This window comes from Octodon degus, unplaced genomic scaffold (genome assembly GCF_000260255.1).
Source record: "Octodon degus isolate 3935 unplaced genomic scaffold, OctDeg1.0 scaffold00080, whole genome shotgun sequence".
NCBI lineage: Eukaryota > Metazoa > Chordata > Mammalia > Rodentia > Octodontidae > Octodon > Octodon degus.
The window spans coordinates 6,881,159-6,902,663 of record NW_004524656.1 but is presented as its reverse complement, the minus strand read 5'-3'; the positions used below and the strand labels follow the sequence as shown (position 1 = coordinate 6,902,663).

The following is a 21,505-nucleotide window of genomic DNA, read 5'->3' as shown; positions in this document are numbered from 1 at the left end:
TTTGTGTGTGTGTGTGGCCAGCTCAGCCCACCAGGGGGCGGGGCTGGCTGGCCTGTGGTGCTGGGGGATTGAACCGTGCTCCCTGATGCTTTGCTAAGCTTGTTCTAAGTAGGTACTTTAGACCACTGAGCCATCTCACCAGCCCCATTGCTGTCTTAAGTGATCTCACCCAGGTTTCATCTATATCCTCAGGACTCTTACCTGAATCTTGGTCTCTAGTACTATTTTGTGGAGTTCCAGACTTCTGTATCCAACTGCCTATTTGACAATTCTATTAGATAATAAAAATAAGCGTGACTAACATTTACTAGGTGTTTATTGTGGGCCAGATTGTATTCTGAGCGCTTCAGTCTTCATGACCTTCAGAGGTGCCACTACTATTCCCAGTTACAGGCAAGGAAACAGATATAAATGGAAACACTTGGCTAGTTGATGGGTATCTGACATTTATCATGTACAAAAAGTCCTGATTTCTTCCCCAAACTTTTGCCATTCCCAGTCTCTGTTTTGGAATGATTCCTTCAGAAACTCATTTGCTCAGGACTGAAATTTCATACAACATATTCTTGATTAATGATTTTTAGTTACATTCCAAATTTAAGCCATCAACAAATTCTGTCTGTGTTACACCTAAAGCAGACCCTGGCTTCTAACTGCTTCTCAACAGCTCTGCCCCGAAACCTTAGACTGACTCATGGATTGTAGTCTCTCGGCTCGATTGCTCATCTCCTTGCTGTGTTCTTCCCTGACCAGAGCTTGTTCTTCACACAGCAACTCTAAGCTCCAGTGTGTGGTCATGTCATTTATTTATATTAAATGTGTCACTACTGCTAGAATATTTCCAGATTCCTACTATTCTCAGCAAAGGCATATGTGAGCCGGGTTTTGCTGCTCCTCACCATTGCTTCTCATTTTCATTCAGTTTGCTATGTTTCTGTGTTGGCGTATTTCTCTCTCCCATATAAGCTATGTTTGATGCTGTCTCTGGGCTTTTGCCCTTGCTGTTGGGGCTAGGACACTGTTCTGTCAAGGCCTTCATATATCTGGCTTTTATTTCTTTTAAGTCTAACCAGGTTCAGCATTTTTTTTAATGCCAAAGGCCAGATGATCTCTGTTGTTACACTACAAAAGCAACCATAGACAACACACAAATGAATGAGGGTGGCTATATGTCAATAAAGCTTCATGTATGAGCACTGAATTTGAATTTCTGATTTTTTTCAACCATTTAAAAATATTAAAAATCATTATAATCTTAGCACATGGAGCAAACAAAATATGAGTCAGGTTTGACCCACGGCTCTTGTTTGCTAATCCTTGGTACACTATCACCTTGGAGAAGCTTCTTCTGACCGTTCTGCTGTATACTACCCTACCACTAATCCTTATTGGTCCTTATTGCCCTTATTTTTTATTTGTTTTATGTCCTGACTACCAGATTACAGGAATTTTGTCAGTTCTTCACCTGTGTGTCTTTAGAATCAAAAACAGGAACTGGCCAGGCATGATGGTGCCCCCCTGTAATTTCAGCACCCAGGAGGCTGAGGCAGGAGAATTGGTTTGAGTTTGAGTCCAGCCTGAACTACATAGTGAGACCTTGTCTCAAAAAACAAAACAACAGTCCCTGGTAACATTCAGGAAATACTTACTAAATGACTGAATGCCAGTCACGTTTGAATTGTTGCTCTGGGCTGCTAGCTGGGCATCTTTCTTTTATTCTTTCCTACTCTGATTCATTATATACTATTGTTTCCAGAGTAAATTTAAAAAACAATTAAGCCTTTTCTACATTTGAGAGCCAGTGGCAGTGTCCTGCTGTTTACCCTGTCACCCTTGACCACATTACCCTGGAATTAACAAAGCTGTGATGTCTTTCATGTTGCCCTGCTGTGGCTACCCCTGTGTAGCTGAGTCTGGTTAAGTCTGGCTTTACTAATTCTTGCATCTAATTTTCCCTTTTTTTTTTTTTGGCAGAACTGGGCATTGAACTCAGGCCCTTACACTTGCCAGGGAAGCACTTATTCCACTGAGCCATCTCCCCAGCCCACATCTAACTTTGTTTCTTTCTCCCCTTCCTTCTCTCTTACTGGGAACTGAACCCAGGGAGTGCTAAACTTCATGCCCACTCCCTTTTTGATTTGATTTTGAGATAGGTCTCACCAAGGTGCCCAGGCTGGCTGACCTTGAGCTTATGATCCTCCTGCTTCCGTAGCCAAGACTGCCAGTGTGTACCACCATGCCCCGTCTTCTCCACACTGTTCCTATTCAGCTAGTGCGTTTTATCTTTCTCATGATTCATTTTCTTCAGATTGGTTCATTTTCTTATGTTCCTCATGATGCATTCTTGAAAACTTACAGATTATGGACTTTGAGATTATTTCCTCCTGGCAAGATACATCTGCCTGTGATTTCCAGGAAGATTTTTTTTTTTTTTTGTATTTTGTGCAGGTTCTCACTAAGCAGCTTGGACTCGTAGTGGTCTTCCTGTTTTCAGCCTCCCCAGTGCTGGGATTACAGGCGTGAGCCACCATGCCCGTTCTCTTGCCCTGCTCAGCATGCCTGGAGGTGGGGCCTGCATGGCATGCTATACCAGGGATTGAACCCTGGTCCCTGCACTTGCCTAAGCAGGCGCTTAGTCTGTTGAGCTATTTCGCTGGCCTTTTCCAGGGAAGTTTCTAATCTTACTCTTGCTGGTAAATGTTTTTGCAGCTCAATTCATACTTTGTCCCTTTTTTCGAAAAGAGAGACTTTCCCTGCGTTGTGCTTTATAGTCATTCCGTCCCACTGCTGTCTTCACCCTTTTGCTTTTTAGGATTTTTTAGTTGCTGTTTCTGTGCTATGTTTTTCTTTAGCATATAAGCATAATTAAGTGCAAAAATAATTCTTCCAAGCTAGTCTTTCCCCTACCTTGTAGGGAAAAGACTACCTGCTTTATCATCCTTCATAAGTTGGTTCTCACTGTGGCGCATACCTATGGCACATACCTTGGGAGGCTGAGGCAAGAAGAGCGTTGTGACTTTGAGACCAGCCTAGGCTACAAAGTGAGCTCAAGGTCAGGCTGACATAACGAGACCCTGTCACCAAAAGACAAAAAAAAAAGGTTGGTTCTCCCCTTCTGTAGGCAAAGGATAATAGCTCAGGGGCCTATTTCTCATATAGCTGAATTTTTTTTTTTTAAATTTTATTTATTTATATGTGTGTGTGTGTGTGTGTGTGTGTGGCCAGCTCAGCCTACAGGGGGCGGGGCTGGCTGGCATGTGGTGCTGGGGAGTTGAACCGCGGTCCCTGTGCTTTGCTAAGCTTGTTCTAAGTAGGTGCTTTAGACCACTGAGCCATCTCTCCAGCCCCTAGCTGAATTTTTTGAAAGAGTACTTAGGCTCATTTTTATTTTTTCACTTTTTAATCACACCTCAACTTAACTATGGTTTAGTGACCTCTGAGCTTTGATATCCCACCACACAGTTTCAGCCTTGTGCAGCCTGACCACCCATTGGTACCTTTTCTTCTCTGGCTGTGTGGTTTCCTTCCTTGGTTTTGCTTCTCCTGTGCATTGCAGGGTATAGATATTTCTCAGAGCTCTGCCCTCCATGTTTCTCCTTTTTTTCAATATTCTCCTTTGGTTGATTGGATTTCAAATGCAGTTTCAACATTAATGTATTCATTCATTAAGTCTAATGGGTTTTCTCGAGATCATTATATTTTGGGAGCTCTTTTGTGTTTGTTTTTGTTGCCTTTTTGAGACAGGGCCTCGCTATGCACTTCAGGCTGGCCTTGAGTTAACTTGGCAGCCCATGTTGGCCTCAGACTCACAGTGATCCTCTTGGCCCAGCCTCCCCAGTGCTGGGATCACAGAATGGGCCACCGTCTCCCAGCACTGAGGGCTTGTTTGGAGGTTCTCATGGAGGAGCTCAGCTGCTCCTCCACCCTGACTGAGGAAATGGACCTCCTCTGTAGGGGATGGTTGTCCTCTGACCCAGCACAGTTCATTGTATCCTATAGATAACTCGGATAGACATTCCTTGGTCAAATGCCTAGAGTGATCTCACTTCCTACTCCTACAAACCAGTCTTATTTGTGTGTTGCCAATCATGGTAACTATCCTGCAAACCTATCAAACCTATCAGCCTAAGGCAGCTGGGTAGTCCAAGTCTTTCATTCTTTCTACTCCCTTCATGTCAAAATCTTGTTCATTTTATCTCCTAAATGTCTGTGGAATCTGTCCTTTCCCTCAATCCCCATTGCTGCTGCAGTCCTTTTATCTCTTTCTGCCCGTGGCTTTAAATGGAATTTCTTCTCCACTGCTGTCACTGTAATCTTTTGAAAGATCTGATCATGCTTCTGTCCTGCCTTCAGGCAGACGTTCACACTTGGTGGAAGATAAACTTCAAACTCCTGAAGGCCTGTCAGAAGTGAGGCTAAGGATATTAGCTTAGGGGTACAGCACCCACCCTGCAAGTGGGTGGTCCTGAGTTGGACTTCCAGTACCAAAAAAAAAAAAAAAGACCTTTTATGATTTATCCTCTCTCTCTTCTGCTTCTTTTCTGTATGACTGAGTTTGGACCTCTATCACATGGATTTGTGTGTGTGTGTGTGTGTGTGTGTGGCCAGCTCAGCCCATCCTAGGGATGGGACTGGCATGGCATGTGGTGCTAAGCAATGGTCCCTGCACATTTGCCTAAGCTTGCCTAAGCAGGCGCTTTAGACCACTGAGCTATCTCACTGGCCCCTGGAATTGTTTTGTAATTTCACTCCAAGCCGTGTATTTTTGTGTTTCTATGCCCTTGTAGGAGTTAATCTCTCTGCCTGCTCCTTATTAACCTCCATTACCTGCTTTATCATCCTTCATAAGTTGGTTCTCACCGTGGCGCACACCTATGGCACACATCTTGGGAGGCTGAGGCAAGAAGAGCGTTGTGACTTTGAGACCAGCCTAGGCTACAAAGTGAGCTCATGGCCATCCTGAACAACATAGCAAGACCCTGTCCCACACAAAAAAGTTGGTTCTCACCTTCTGTAGTGGCTTTCATGATCACGTCTAGGCTAAGTTGGTTGTTTTTCTGCTGTATTTCAATAAATTTCATTGATGAGTGTCTTCTACCATAGCCAACAACATCCTTTACTCATCTGTCTTGAAAGACTAGAGACTTTTATTTTTTTTTTAAATTTTATTTATTTATTTATTTATGTGTGTGTGTGTGTGTGTGTGTGTGTGGCCAGCTCAGCCCACCAGGGGGTGGGGCTGGCTGGCATGTGGTGCTGGAGGATTGAACCGTGGTCCCTGTGCTCTGCTAAGCTTGTTCTAAGTAGGTGCTTTAGACCACTGAGCCATCTCACCAGCCCTAGAGACTTTTAAAGGCAGAAGCTCTTTTATATTATTTCATCCTTAACCCAATAATGGTCTCATATGTTTTAATGAATGCTTGAATGAAGGAATTAGTTTAGTTTTTCACTCCTGCCTGTTTCCTTAGATTAAAAAAAAAAAAAAATTATTACTGCTTTTCTTGTTTATTTATTTGGTACAGGGTCTCACTATACAGCTTGGACTCATACTGATCCTCATGTCTCAGCCTCCTCAGCACTGGGACCACAGGTGTGCACCACCACGCCTAGTTTTGGTGGCCAGCACTGCATACCCGGGGTTCCGGGGCCAGCACAGCATGTGACACTGGGGCTCGAACTCAGGTCCCTGCTTTTACTAAGCAGGTGCTTGGCAAGCTATCTCCCCAGAAAGAATTATTTTTAATTGACAAATGATAATTGTGGGCTGGTGAGATGGCTCAGTGGTCTAAAGCACCTACTTGGAACAAGCTTGGCAAAGCACAGGGACCGCGGTTCGATCCCCCAGCACCACATGCCAGCCAGCCCCGCCCTCAGGTGGGCTGAGCTGGCCACACACACACACACAAATAATAAATAAATGTTTTTTAAAAAAAAAAAAAACAAATGATGGCCTGGTGAGATGGCTCAGTGGTCTAAAGCACCAACTTAGAACAAGCTTAGCAAACAAAGCACAGGGACCGCGGTTCAATCCCCCAGCACCACATGCCAGCCAGCCTCGCCCCCTGGTGGGCTGAGCTGGCCACACACAGAAATAAATAAAATAAAAAAAAAAAAAAAATGATAATTGTGTATTTTTGTGGGGTACATTGTCATATTTAATGTATTTTTAAAGCAATTTAAAAAGTATACATTATTTACTGTAATCATCATGGAGTGTGGAATATATCTCTAAAACTCATTCTTCCCTTCTGAAATTTTATACCCTTTGAGCAGCATCTCCCCTTTTCCCTTTCTTTCCTAGCAGGCTCTGGTAACCACCTTTCTACTTTGTGTGTGTCTGTGTGTTGAAACCGGGGATTGAACTCAGGCCCTTGTGCTTGCCAGGCAAGCGCTTATTCTACTGAGCCATCTTCCCGGCCCCTCTACTTTCTTTATATGAATGAAATTGACTTTTTTTTTAAGGTTCCACACTTGTGAGTTTGCACACAGTTACATTTCTCTAACTTATTTGTGTAATGCCCTCCATTTCCATCCACATTGTTGATGGTAGAATTTTTTTTTTTCCTTTTTAAGGCTGTATAAATACCCTTGAGATCTATATGAATATGATTGTTACGTATATCTATAATTTAGTTTTGTTTTTTTTTTTTGAGACAGGGTCTTGCTGTGCAGTTCAGGCTGGCTTTGAACTTGTGCAGTCCTCCTGTCTCAGTCTCCCAAGTGCTGGGATTACAGGAGTATGCCATCATGCCCAACTGATCATTATATATATCTAAAATGTGCCAATAAAATTAATTAGAATCATAAATTTCATTGAATGCAGTATACTTGCTTATCTAGTCATCTATGAAAGGGACTTAAATCACATCCATATTTTGGCTATTTTGAATAATGTTGAAATAAACCAAGGAGTACAGATCTTTCTCCAACATACCAATTTCTTTCTTCTTTTCTTTTTTCTTTCTTTCTTTCTGTATTTAGGACAAGATTACAGGATCTCACTATGTAGATCGGACTCGTAGTGATTCTCCTGTGCTGGGATTACAGGTGTGTACCACCATGCCCAGTCTCAGTTGCTGTCTGAGCGTGCCCTGCCGGCACGGTATGCCAGGGATCGAACCCCATCCACTGTGCTCTGTCTAAGCAGGCACTTTAGTCTGCTGAGCTATCAGGCTTACCCTTATCATACCAATTTCAAATCCTTTATTTATCCAGAAAAGAGGACTGCTGGATTATATGATAATTCTGTTTTCATTTGTTGGAGAGATGCTCTGTGCTGTTTTCTACAATGGTGGCACAAATTTATGTTCCTACTTGCTGTGCATAGAGACTCCTTTTCCCCCACATCCTCACCAATGCTTAGTGGCATTTGTCCTTGGTAATAACTGTTCTAATAGATGAACAGATATAAGATGACATCTCATTGTGGTTTTGGTTCAGCCTCTATATAATTTGTTGTGTGAGGGTGCAGGGATTGAACCCAGCTTTGCACTGAGGATCCTTATCCTGTTTTGATTGGAAGTCTCACTCACTCACTAAACTGCCCAGGCAAGGCTCAAACTTTCAGTCTTTCAGCTTCAGCCTCCCAGAGTGCTGGAGTTATAGGAGTGGACCACTGCCACACCCAGCTTTTTTTCCTCTTTTGGGACAGGATCTTACTCTGTAGTTCAGGCTGATTGAGAACTCACTCTGTAGTCCAGGCCAGCCTCCAACTTGTGGCAGTCCTTCTGCCCTAGGCTCATGATTTATGAGATTACAGGTGTGCATCATGATGTCAGCCCTGATGTGTTCTTAAAATAATCATATCAAATTGTTTGGAGTCCATTATATTCTCTACTATAGTTGTATTACCACACTAGATGATGTGCTTTGTTTTACTTTGGCAGTACCAGGGACTGAACCTAGGGCTTCCTACTAAGCTACTTACTTGAGTCTCTTTAAAAAATTTTGGGCTGGAGAGATAGCTCCGTAGAGTAAGCACTTGGGGCCTGAGTTCAATCCCTGGTTCCGCAAAAAAAAAAAAAAAAAAAAATTCAGGACCAGTAAAATAGCTCAGTGGACTAAGTGCCTGTTTAAGCAAGTGTTTTGAGACCAAAATTCTATCCCTGGCACTATATGCCTCACTGGCCCTGCCCCCAGGCATGCTGCACCGGCCACCAAGACTGGATGTGGTGGCCCACACCTGTAATCTCAACCCTGGGGAGGCTGAAAACAGGAAGATTACTATGAGTCTGAGCTACGTAGTGAGACCCTGTACAAAATACACAAGAAAATAAATATAATTTTTTCAGGTAGGATTTCACTAACTCACAATTGCTTGGGGTAGGCTTGAATTTGGAATCTTCCTGCCTCACATGCCAAGATTACAGGTGTGTATTGCTACACCTGTCTCACCGTAGGGATTTCTAAAGTAGTCAGTAGTAGTTTTCATTGCACATTTATTTGGTGCCAGACATGTATTTGTGCCACAAATATGTACATTTCTCTGTGTCACATAAAGGAATACAAAAATAATACAAACTGTCCCTATTCTTGAAGAGTGCACACTCTAGAGGAAATGTGTAAACACACTTCGAAAAATCTCTTCTGCTAATTAAATACTAGTAATTATGTGTGCATGTCTTTAAAATGCAGCATCAGGACCTCGGTGTTTCAGAGTTTGTGGCAGGAGACACAAAGGGAACTATGCCAGTGGAAGTGATGGCTAAGTGGAATAAATTCCCACAGGGGAGATGTTACTTTTTTTACACAACAGCTACCAAGATGCAGTTTGCCTCCTGCACATTTCTTCAATTTCAGTTGTTCTTAGTCACTTTTATTTACTTACTTATTTATTTATTTATTTATTAGCTCTCCTGAGATCTTATCAGATTGGATGTATTTGTTTTTTTTGTTTTGTTTTGGGTACCAGGAATCAAACTTAGGGCCTTGTGCTCCTTGTCAGGCAGGCATTGTGCCACTGAACTCTATCCCTGGCTCATTTGAGGAGTAGGGGACAGGATCTCACCTTCATAGTTCTGGTGGGCTTTGAACTCAGTATGTATCTGAGGCCAGCCTTGAATTCACAGTGATCCACTTGCCTCAGCCTTCCAAGTGCCAGCCTGAACCGTATTTGATGCTAACAATCAGAAGCTTTCAAAAAAGAACTTCAAAAAATCACTTGTATCAGGAATGATTTGGACACTGTCTATGGTTAGTGATACTATTTTCAGTTGATTAATGGAACTAATTTTGTAAATGAATTACATTGTGTGTGTGTGTGTGTGTGTGTGTGTATGTGTGTCTTTTTCCAGTGCTGTGGTTCTGACTTGGTCTGCCACTTACTAGGCAACGCTGTACCACTGAGCTGCATTCTCAGCCCAGGTTTTCAGTCTTTTAGGACTACCAACTTTAGAGATTGGAGAATGCTAAGATGCAGTTGCTAAAGTGCATGTTTGAGTTACCTACCACTTAGTGAAGTGATCTGAAGTACCAGGGAGCATCTCGATTAAAAAAAAAAGAGAGAGAGAATATGAGCAGGGTCACACTAGGCCTTGTCCCTGTGAGGCCACAGGGGGCTGCACTTGCTTTTAATAAAAGAACTTTAGAAATGCCACTTTAGCCTGGGAGATGAAGAACTCTAAGTGGATATTTTCCCTTTGACTGTGGTAAATTAGGAAGCATTTAAGGGAAGATCTGAAAGCTTGCTATATTATTTGGGAGCAGAAAAGAGAACTCTGAGATCTAGCAGCCGAAGTTTTATCAGATCACTAATATTACTAGGAGGTGTGTCACATCAGATCACTGCAGATGATTTATTTAGGTCTCTGATTTTTTTTTAATGTATTTAGTACAGGATCTACAGGGTCTCACTACACAGATCAAACTCATAGTGATCCTCCTGTTTTCAGCCTCCCAAGCGCTGAGATTACAGGTGCGCTCCATCACGCCCAGTCTCAGTCGACTCTCAGGGCACCCCAGGGGTGGGGCTGGCACAGCAGCTGAGGATTGAAGCCCTGGTACCTTGTCTGTCTAAGCAGGCGCTTTAATCCGCTGAGCTGTCTGGCCAGCCCAGGTCTCTGCTTTCTAATTGCACAATGGTGTGCAGATACAGTAGAGGGAGGAGTACACATTGTCATTCTTTGAAGAGTTTGAATTTTAAAATTCTAGAATCTAAATTACTTAGTATTTTATTCTTTAGTGATATTTTAATATTTAATTTTGGAAAGGAAGGCTAACACGTACCTTCCTGCCTTTGCCTTAGATAATACTTGGGAGTAGAAAATCAAGTCTTTCTCAATTTTGTGTCTTGAACATACATACAACCCTGGACAAAAGTTTAAATGTTTTTTGAAAGAACAATGAAATAATTGTTTTGTTTGAAAAGTTGTCCTATTCATACATAATCCCTTGAAACAGCTTTTCTTTTCTTCTTTTTGAGACAGGGTCTTGTTTATATCGTCCAGGGAGGCCTTGAACTCACTTTGTAGCTCAGGCTGGCCTCAAATTTGTGGTGATCCTCCTGCCTCAGCCTCCTAAGTGCTGGGATTATAGGCATATGCTACCATGCTCAGCATTTCATTTACTTTTCTGAAACATTTTCATTATATTTATATGTAAACATGATATTAATATTTATCTGAGTTTACTTAGATTGTCTTTTAGGAAGAATATTCATGTTGCTTCCATCACAAAAAGAAGTAGTGACTTAAGAATTAAAATTTCTATTTTATTTTATTTTTTGTGGTACCAGGAAAGAATTAAAATTTTGCCAGCAAAATTAAAATCCTAAGTGTCTGGTTGGGGTGTAGCTCAGTGGTAGAAGACTTGCCTAGCATGTATGAGGACCTGAATTCAGTCTCTAGCACTGCCACCAAACAGAAACACATGAAACAATAAACAGGGGCTGGGGAGATAGCTTGGTGGTCTAAACATCTTCCTGATAAGTGCAAGGACCCAAGTTCAATCCCTGGTACCACACGCCATGCTAAAAACCAGGCATGGAGCATAGGCCTCTAATCCCAGCACTAGGAAGGCTTGAAAACAGGAGGCTCACTGTAAGTCCGAGCTGCATAGCAAGACCCTGTACCAAATAAATTTTTAAAAAGATAATAATAAAAAAAAGATTCCTACCAGCTTAGCTAAAAGCAAAAGCTGTCACTGTTATATCAAAGAGTCTTCTAACTGAACATCCAATGCTATATGAAGGCCCGAATGAATGAATGAAATAAATGAGCAAATGAATGATGCCAAGTCAAGCTAAGAAGGAAAAAAGGTGCTCCAGAAGAAGTTGTTCCACACACTGTGCTGCTGTCAGCAGCGAACTCATCTGCCTCCATCACCCACTTCATTGTGTGTGTGTGTGTGTGTGTGTGTATGTATGTATGCATGTATGTATTTAGTGGTACCAGGGATTGAACTCAGAACCCTGCACTTGCCAGGCAAGCACTTATTCTACTGAGCTATCTCCCTGGCCCCTTATACCCACGTTAAACAGGTGGGTCTCTGGAGAATGCAATCAAAGCACCAGTCGTGGCTTCCAAAGGATTCAGACTGCATAGAAATCCAAAGACGATGCTAATACCTACATAAAAAGAGGAACAAAAGGAGCTGGAGTCAAGTCCATGGTGGTCACTGACTCATCCTAAACCTGGAAAGCCCTGAGCAGAGAGGGTCCAGGCGACAGGCCACACACGCCTGAGGAGTCCTGGGACTCAGCCAAGACAGCTGTTTACTGCACAGACTCTAACAGCCTTCTCTGAGAGGGCAGCATCCCAGGTTCTGTGAGAGCTGTTTCTTCCAGACAGTGATATTCTAAGAAAGCTGGCTGCCAAGATTTCAACTTTTTATCTCCTAAGACAGAAAATACCTTTGCCAAGTCTAGCACTATAAAATAGTTACATCATATTTAACAGTTAGTGACCAGTACAGAAAATTAACATCATTTCCTGAAATAGAATTATAGAAATAACAAACATGTAGAATTACTCTTATCTGTAACTTGAGGGTCATCACCTTAGCAGATTCACTCTGCTCACAAATATCTTAACTCTGTTACGTTACTTGTTTTTTTGAGACAAGGTCTCAGGTAGTTGAGGCTGGCCTCAGACATGATTGAGGCAGTCGTTCTGCTTCAGCCTCCCTAGTGCTGTGATTACAGGTATGCACCACAGTGCCTGTCCTGTATGTATGTATGTATTCATTTATTTATTTGGTACAAGGTCTTGCTACACAGCTCGGACTCATGGTGATCCTCCTTTCTCAGCCTCCCCAGGCGCAGCCCACTCCAGTTTTGGTTACTGGCATAGTGCACTTGGTGTTCCGGGGTGGGCAGTTAGGCTGCTGAACTTCTTCCCCAGACCTAAGCTGGTAGGAATCTTTAAATAATGATTTTTTTTTTTTTTTTTTTTTTGTGGTACTGGCTGAAGTTATTTTTTAAAGCACTCTTAAATCAACCTATATTTCAAGGAAAAAGTTCTTGAGTAGTCCTTTTTTTTTTTTTTGGTGGAACTGGGGATTGAACTCAGGCTCTTGCACTTGTCAGGGAAGCGCCTATTCCACTGAGCCATCTCCTCAGTCCCCTGAGTAGTCCTTTTTAACTACTCTTTTTCTTTCTTTGCTTTTGTCATACTGGGGATTAAACCCCAGACCTTCACATTGAGATAGAGCCCCCCAGTCCTTTATTGTATTGTTTATTTTGAGGTAGTCTTGTTTAAATTGCTAGTTGTCCAGACTGGACTCAGACTTCCAGTCCTCCTGCCTCAGTGTCCAAGAGTGCTGGGATTGGAAACTTGCACTACCACACGTGGCTCTTTACATGTTAATCTTATTCCAACTAAAACCAGAAGGGAAATCATGCTGTCATTTTGGAAGGTATTTTCTTTTTTTTTTTTTTTTTTTTGGTATTTTTAGGTAAGGGTCTACAGGGTGTTCAGGGTCTCACCACTAAATTGGACTTGTAGTGATCCACCTGTTTACAACCTCCCAAAAGCTACAATTACAGGCGTGCACCACCACACATGGTCTCAGTCGCCGTCTCAGTGGGCCCTGGGATTGAACCCCTGGCCCCTGCACCTGCTTGCAGGTGCTTTAATCCGCTGAGCTATTTGACCGGTCCTTGGAAGGTATTTTCAGACTTTTAAATACTAACATTGCAAATAGGATTATCTAGTTAGATTTTATGCAAGTTTGAAATACAGAAAGTGACCCTCTGAGCTTGCTGATAATGAACATAAGAGCATATATGTAGGCTAGCAGGTTGTTCCATGAGGACAGTAGAGAAAAAGGAAAATGTCACAAACTTCGGGAATCTGAAAATGGTCATTGTATTGCTTTAATAGTAGAATAGCAATTTTTATACTATGGCTGACTTGACTTATTTATTTATTTATTTATTTATTTATTTATTTATTTTTGCGGAACCGGGAATTGAAATCAGGCCCTTGTGCTTGCCAGGGAAGCCCTTACTCCACTGAGCCATCTCCCCAGCCTTGACTCTTTTAAATAATTATGGTTTTAGTTGTAAAATATTATAGACCAGTAGTGTCTATCCCTGATCTAAGTGCATAGATTCTTTGCTGCTACCTGTTTGATCTTGTACAACTCATTTGGGCTCTGAGGAGTTTTAGTTTCTTCTACCGCAATAGTAGTAAGAACTACTGTATATGTGTTGCCTTACAGTTCTCTGAGTGATGTTGCATGTTATTTCTTATGTCCATAAAATGCTTCAATAAATGAAGAAACATAGATACAGATAGGAAGTAACTTGTCTTAAGGTCACGTAGTCCAAGAGTGCCAAAACTGAGACACTAAACCAGCGATAGCAAACCTTTTAGAGACTGAATGCCCACACTACAGCCCAAATCCCACTTAGCTTAAAGTGCCAACACTGCAGTTAAACCTGATTATCCGATTGATGCTAGGTGCTGGGGCGAAGCTGGGGCAGCTTAGCTTGTGTGCTGACAGAGGGCTGGGAGAGCCTGCCATGGCACACGTGCCAGGGATTTGCTGCTGCTGCCTTAAGACAGTCACTTCAGAGCCATCGATATCTATGCTGTCCTCTCCTTCTTACGCCAACAGAGGACTGGTCTGCCCTCTGAAGTGTAAGATTTCTATGATTGTTTTGACACTTTTGTTATTACAACTTAAGTAATTTACTGTTGCTTATTTTATTTACTTTTTTTCCTCAAAATTCACTGTTTTATTTTTTTCTGGGTTAGGAGTTTTGTTCAGTGTTGAAGTGCCTACAAAACCAAGTACAAGGCCTGGTGAGATAGTGCGACTAAGCATCTGCTTAGGCAAGCTCAGGGACCTGGGGTTCACACCCTGGCACCTTATGCCGTGCCGGTCCTGCCCCCGGGCATGCCAAAATGGACATCTAGTCCGGGTGTGGTGGCACATACCTGTAATCCCAGTGCTGTGGGGAAGCTGAAAACAGGAGGATCACTACAAGTCCAAGCTGTGTAGTGAGACCCTGTACCATATACATTAAAGAACAAAACAAACAAAAACTAAGTTCAATCCCTAGCATGAAAAAATCTGCCTCAAAGCAGTTTTACAGTTAGCTGTATGGGATTTCCATTGTTGTGATAAGATTTTAGATTACTTGGATTTAAAAAATTTAATAGTATATGTTATTGTGATGAATAATAAATGTATTTGTTATGAGGTATTGGTACATATACATATCACATTTGATTCTTTTTACTTCTTCCAGCCAATAATGTAGAAGGGTTCCTTTTTCCCCACAACCTCACAAGCATTTATTGTTTTTTGAGTTCTTGATGATAGCACTTCTTTCTGGATTATCATGGAATCTTGGTGTCATTTTGATTTGCATTTTTCTAATAGCCAAAGGTACTAAACATTTTTCATTTACTTCCTGGCTAGTTGCACTTCTTTTGAGAAGTGTTATTTCAAATGCCATTTTTTTTTCAACAAATAATACACTGCATATATTCTTCTTAGTGGTTAATTGCTGTACAAGATGCGGACTTGTGATCCTATTTACAAACACCATTGGAACAAATCATTCTCAAATGCTATTTTTGTTGAGTTTTATTTTATTATTTTTTTAAATGTATTTGGTTTTTGTAGGGTCTCACTGCACAGCTTGGACTCATGATCCTCCTACCTCCAGACTCCCCAATGCTGGTATTACAGGCGTGCAACACTATGCCCAAACTCTGGCTGACTCAGCCTGCCCTAGGGGCGGAGCTGGCACAGCATGTGGTGCTGGGAATTGAACTGCTGTCCTTGTGCTTATCTAAGTTTGTCTAAGCAGGCGCTTTAGTCTACTGAGCTATCTCCCCAGCCCTAGTCTTTTATTTTGAGTGGAGTCTAATTTGTTGTATCCTTTATCTGTTGTAGTAATATGTCTGAGGAATAGCTGGCAAAAAATTGTCCCATTCTGTGGATTGTCTCTTCCTTCTGGGTTTTGTTTTGTTGGTTTTTTTTTGTTTTTTTGTTTTGTCTTTTGTCGTGCAGATGCTTTCTAATTTAACATCCATTTGTTGATCATTGGCATTTTGTTCTTTTTGGGGGGGGGGGCAGAACTGGGGATTGAACTCAGGCCCTTGCACTTGCCAGGGAAGCACTTAGCCATCTCCCCTGGCCCTGTAGTTGGTTCGGTTGGGAAAGTCCTTGCCTACGCCTGTGTCTTCAAAAGTTTCATATATTTTATCTTCTAGCAGATTCAGTGTTTGTTTTAATATCTAGGTCTATGATCTATTTTGATTTAGTTTTATTGTTTCTGCATCCTCAATTCTGACCTATTGATCCATATGTGGTTCTGACCCAGTACCGGTCTGTTTTTGTGGCTGTAGCTCTGTAATATAGCTTGAAATGCAGGATGTGATGCTTTCTGCTCTGCTGCTGTTGTCCGGGATTGCTTTCACTATGCTGAGTCTCTTCTAGTTCCATATACATTTTAGGATTTTTTTTTCTTTTTAGTTCTTTTAGGAATGTTGTTTGCCTTTATTTATTTATTTATTTATTTATTTTGGTGGAACCAAGGATTGAACTCAGGCCCTTGTGCTTGCCAGGGAAGCACTTATTTCACTGAACCATCTCCCTGGCCCACTGTTTGTATTTTAATTGGGATCACATGAAATCTGTATATGTTTTGAAACTGTGGCCATATTGCCAGTATTGGTTCTGCCTCCCAGGAACATAGGATGTCTTACTTTCTGATGATTGCTTCAGTAACTTTTCTCAAAATTCTATAGTTTTTATTACAGAGATCTTTCACTTCCTTGGTTAGGTTAATTCCTAGGAATTTTGTCTTTTGTTTGAAGCTATAGTGAGGTAGATTATTTTCTTTCTTTCTTTCTTTTTTTTTTTGCGAAACTGGGGATTGAACTCAGGCCCTTGTGCTTACCAAAGAAGCGCTTATTCCACTGAGCCATTTCCCCGGCCCCGATTATTTTCATTTTTAAGTTTTTTTAGATTATTTTCTTGATTTACTTCTCAGTGGTTTTATTGTTGATGTACAAGAATGATATTGGCATTTGTGTATTAATTTTGTGTGCCACTACTTTGCTGAATTTGTTTATTCTAAGAGTCTTGGAGCCCTGAGAGTCTTTGTTTTTTTGAGACAGGTGCTTGCTGTGAGGTTCAGGCCGACTTGGAACTCAGCTCTAGCCCAGGCTGGCCTCCCAAGTGCTGCGATTACAGATGTACACCACCACTCCCAGAAACTTCTTCCCTTCCTGTACTTCTTTTCCTTCTTTCTCTTAGCTGGTTACTTTGGCTAAATTTCGAGTACTGTATTGTACAGAAACAGTGAGCGCACACTGTCGTCTTTTTTTTTTTTTTTTTTTTTTTTTGGTGGAACTGGGGATTGAACTCAGACCCTTGCACTTGCAAGGCAAACATTTCTTTTACTGAGCCATCTCCCTGGCCCCACCACTGTCATTTTGATTTTAGAAAAAAATACTTTTAATTTTTTCCCATTTAGTATAATATTGTTACTTGGGATTGTTGTTAAATTTTGTCTTTTTTGGTAACATTGGATCAAATATTACCTAATGTTTCCACAATGAAACATCATTGTAGAAATTTATTTAGAGTTCATTTCTACATATCCTAAATTACCTCCTAACTTGTTTTAAAATGACAAGGTAAGAATTTTTCTTATTCCTGGAGCATGGTGGTACATGCCTGTAATACTAGCACTTGGGAGGCTGAGGCAGGAAGATTGTTGCAAGTTGGAGACCAGCCTGGGCTACAAAGTGAGCTGTTGGCCAGCCTGAACTGCATAGTGAGACCTTGTCTCAAAAAAGACCGAGTGGGGAAAAAAAAAGAAAAGAACAGATTTTTTCTTACTCACTGATGATACTAGTTTACTGTGAATTTTCTTTGTGAGGGCTTACTGGGAATCAAACTCAGGACCTCATACTTGCCAGGCAGGTGCTATGCCACTGAGCTAAATCTTTGACCACCTACTGTAAATTTTTAAAGCAAAAAGAATTTAAGAATTTGCTTTTAGTAAACTTTTTTATAAAGTACTTAGTATCGGGGCTAGGAAGATAGTCTGGCAGCATAAGTGCCTGCCTGGCAAGTACAGGGTCCCGGGTTCAATCCCCAGTACTACGTGCTGGGCCGACCCCTGGCCCTGGAACCCTGGTGTACTGTGCTGGCCCAAGGCTGAGGCAGGAAGATCACTACAAGTCTGAGCTGCGTAGTAAGACTGTACCAAATAAATAAATAAGTTTTTTTAAAAAATACTTAACATATTTTTCTTATACTTAAATTTAACACATTCTTCAGGTCCGGGGAGATGGCTCAGTAGAATAAGTGCTTGCCTGGCAAGTGCAAGGACCTGAGTTCAATCACTGATTCTGCCAAAAATAATAAATAAATAAATAAATAAATAAATAAATAAATTTTAAAAAATTTAACACATTCTTAGAATTACAATACTTCAAATAAATATTTTTGGGGGCAATTTCAGCTTTTTCTTAAATAGTTTAATTTTAGCAATCTCAAAGAATAAAAACATGTTTAGAGTCTAGTAAGAATTGTCTCAATTGTATACAAAAGCTTGGTCCCAAGTATTTTTGCTTCATAAATCCATTTAAACTTGAATTGAATCTGCTAATTTATCTAAAACATTGTATTTACCTTTTAATATATTCTTGATGGGAAAGTATGTAAAAAGATTAGCACTGACTCAAGCTTTCTACTAAAAAGGTAAAACCCTTCAATTTCAGATACATATGAGCTTAGCTTTTGAGAGGGAAATCTGGGGGCTTTGGTCTTTAGAATTCAGTTTATGATTTAACTAGTGTGAACTGAAAGTTCAAACAAGTCTGTTCTTCATTTCTTATTATTTACTCTTTTTTTATTATTATTTACTCTTATGTGGATTTTGTTTCTGGACTCTGAAATTCTCTTTGTGTCTTTGGGAAGGACTTGAACTAGTTTCTGTGAATCAGTGAATTTCTGTTAAAAAGTTTGCCTCACTAGCCCATCTTGCTTGAGAAGTGTTATGAATCCTTAGATTTTCTTTAAAAGGCAGTTAAATGTTAGAGGTAAGAAGTTTTTGCATTTTTGTTTTTTGCAACTGGAATTTAAAAAAAAAGACACCTTCCTATAAGTGAAAGGATTTCACCATATATGTGGTCAATTTATGATCTCTGTCACCAATGCTGCTGCCCACCATTAAGTCTCTTATCACAGGGCATTTTAAACTGATGCCATAAAATGCATGTTGAGAATCTCTGGATCTCAAATGTATAGAAATAATATCTGTATGTCAGTTCCTGAGTTAAGGAACTGACAATTATGGCATTTTCAGTCTCTATTAATATTTAGTAGGTTAGAGATTATTACTTACGTTATTCCGTATGTCTTTGTAGATTTAAATAATTGTTGAAAAGCATTTGTTTTATTGGGGCTGTATATTTCTACCATTGTACTGATTTGTTTGCTTGAATTAAAGTTATCCTTTAATTGTTTTGGGCTGTATCTGTAGTTTGAAATTTAGGACTACCCGTGTATACAATGCACCAAATATGAAATTTCAATCATTGTTGAGTTATTAAACAATTCTTACTTATCTATGATGGAGCTTCATGGCTGGGTACATGTATTTCAATGTTATTTTATAGTATCCATTTGGATAATGATAATTAATATGTGTAGGCTAATTTTCCAAATTCGTTTGTCTCTTCTGGCCATTTCTGTGGGGTATGTTCACATTCACGTTTTGGCCTCTGATTTTAAAATAATTTTCCTTTGTTGTAGGATGAGCAGTTCTTAGGTTTTGGCTCAGATGAAGAAGTCAGAGTGCGAAGTCCTACAAGGTCTCCTTCAGGTATGACCAGTTAAGCACATGGTGCCTTTAAACTGTTAGGAGGCTGTGGCTTCCTTTTGCCCTCTTTCATTTAAAAGATCATCTACAATTCAGGTTAGGAGATGATTTATGAACTAGACTTCTCTGTTAGATGCTTCTCTGTCAGATAGTCTTTGGTGTATTAAATGAGCTTCTCTCTGGGAAACACTTGGGGCTTGTGAGATAGGTTTCCATGGAATTATGGTGAAATGTGATAGGCTTGAACATAACCTGCTGAAAGTATCCTTATATTTACATATTTTACTTCAATATGCTAGTACTTAAGCCTTTAGGAATAATTTGGCCATTGTTTATTACAGATGAAATCTGATCTGTTGTCAAAGAACTAAAAATAAAATTTGGTACTATATGAAATTATACCTGATCCTTGAAAGACTTAAAAGAAAAAAAAGTTACATGAGATGTTGCCATTTATTAGCAATATTTGTCATCTTTCTTTCTCCTTTGTTTTGTCTTTTTGAGATAGGGTTTTGCTATGCAGTTCAGACCAGATTTGAATTCACTTTATAGCTCAGGCCAGTCTTGAACTTGCAAAGATCCTCCTGCCTCAGCCTTCCAAGTGCTGGGATTACAGGCATGTGCCACCATACCTGGCACATCAATGAAGTATCTAGACTATCTTTAAATTCAGGATGTTTAGGAAGTCTTTGAAGAGAAGGTTCTCAATAGAAATAGCATTTAACAGTTTGAATAATATAGGGGTTTTATGTTTTCATTTTTTTATTCTTTTCAACATAGGGTCTCACTACATAGTTCAGACTCATAGTGATCCTCCTGTCTCAGCTTCCCCAGTGCTGGGATCTCAGGCATGCGCCACCACACCCAGTTTTAGTGGACATTGCTGTGCACCCGGTGTTCTGGGTCCAGCATGGCATTAGGTACCGGAGGACTAAACTCAGGACCTTGCTTTTGTCAAGCAGGCACTTAGACCACTGAGCTGTCTCCCTAGCTGAATAATTCAGTTTTATATGGGAGAGAGCTAAAGATCTTTTGTTGGAAAATACATTCCCCACCTTGCTAATATTCTAACTTTTGTATGGTTTTCTTTAATTTTATGTGGATAGACAGTCTACTTACATATGCTTTCCTTAACGGAGTTCACTCTTTGACACTAACTTGGTTTGTGATTTTTGCTGGCATTTAGCTATCACTTAGAGAATCATCATGTTATATAATTGTGGTGATGGACCCATGGTGTACATGCTGCAGCTGTTGGTTACTGTTTTCTTTCAGTATTTAAGAAAAGGAAGATAGTTTCTATCTTGTCTTATAGTCTATTCCTTTTGTTGTAATTAGTGAATATTGAGAAAGAATGTGTAAATCTTTCATCTATTAAGGAAAATTTCATCAGTTCATTGCTAAGGAGTGCACTTATATCTAGAAAGCTCACCAGTGAGACCTTTGTTAATTTCTGCTCTTTTAGAAAGTGCTACATAACGAACCTAAATCTCTTTGGTTCCTGTGAAGGGAGGTGTTAGTCTCAGAAGAATATTGTCTTATAAAGCACTCAAAAGTCAAGAGAGAAAAGATGACAGCATGGGTAGCTCTTGAGACTTTTTTTTTTTTCAATGTATGTAGTATAGGGTCTCACTACACAGATTGGACTCTTAGTAATCCACCTGTTTTCAGCCTCCCAAGTGCTGGGATTGCAGGCATGCCCCACCATGCCCAGTCTCAATCACTGTCTCAGTGTGCCCCAGGGGCAGGGCCAGCACGGCAAGCCGAGGATTAAACCACAGTCGTTGTGCCTGCCTTAGCAGGCCCTTTAATCTGCTAAGTTATCTGGCTAGCCCCCGTAAGACATTTTAATACAGGTTTTTATGAGTACTGGAGACAGTCTTGTTTTCTTAACTCTCTTGATACTAGCAGATGGAGCCAATTTATAAGCTGGTACATTACTTTTATTTAGAATAAAAGAATCTGATGGCTCTTAACATATTTAAAGTTAAGTCTTTTTGCAACTTGGAACTAAGTAGTTTGAGAACCCTTAGTCAGAAGAGTAAATTAATGGATACATCATTAGTCACTTTCCTAATACTTCACCTTCTACAGAATCCCATGAGGTTCTGAGATCTCATAAATATTTTGATATTCAGTAAAACTTTCTTAATTTACTTTGGAAAACAGATTAAAAATATAAGATGCAGTGTTACATAGGAGCCTTTTCCT

General features: G+C 40.4%; 1 protein-coding gene across 1 annotated transcript in view; it reads left to right on the top strand.

The window, feature by feature from the left end:
- Positions 1-21,505, top strand: part of Kmt2a (lysine methyltransferase 2A) — a 90,301-nt gene that overhangs the window by 19,185 nt on the left and 49,611 nt on the right. Inside the window, 1 exon segment of the mRNA XM_023721191.1 lies at positions 19,228-19,297. Within this exon segment, the coding sequence (XP_023576959.1) occupies positions 19,228-19,297 (70 nt within the window).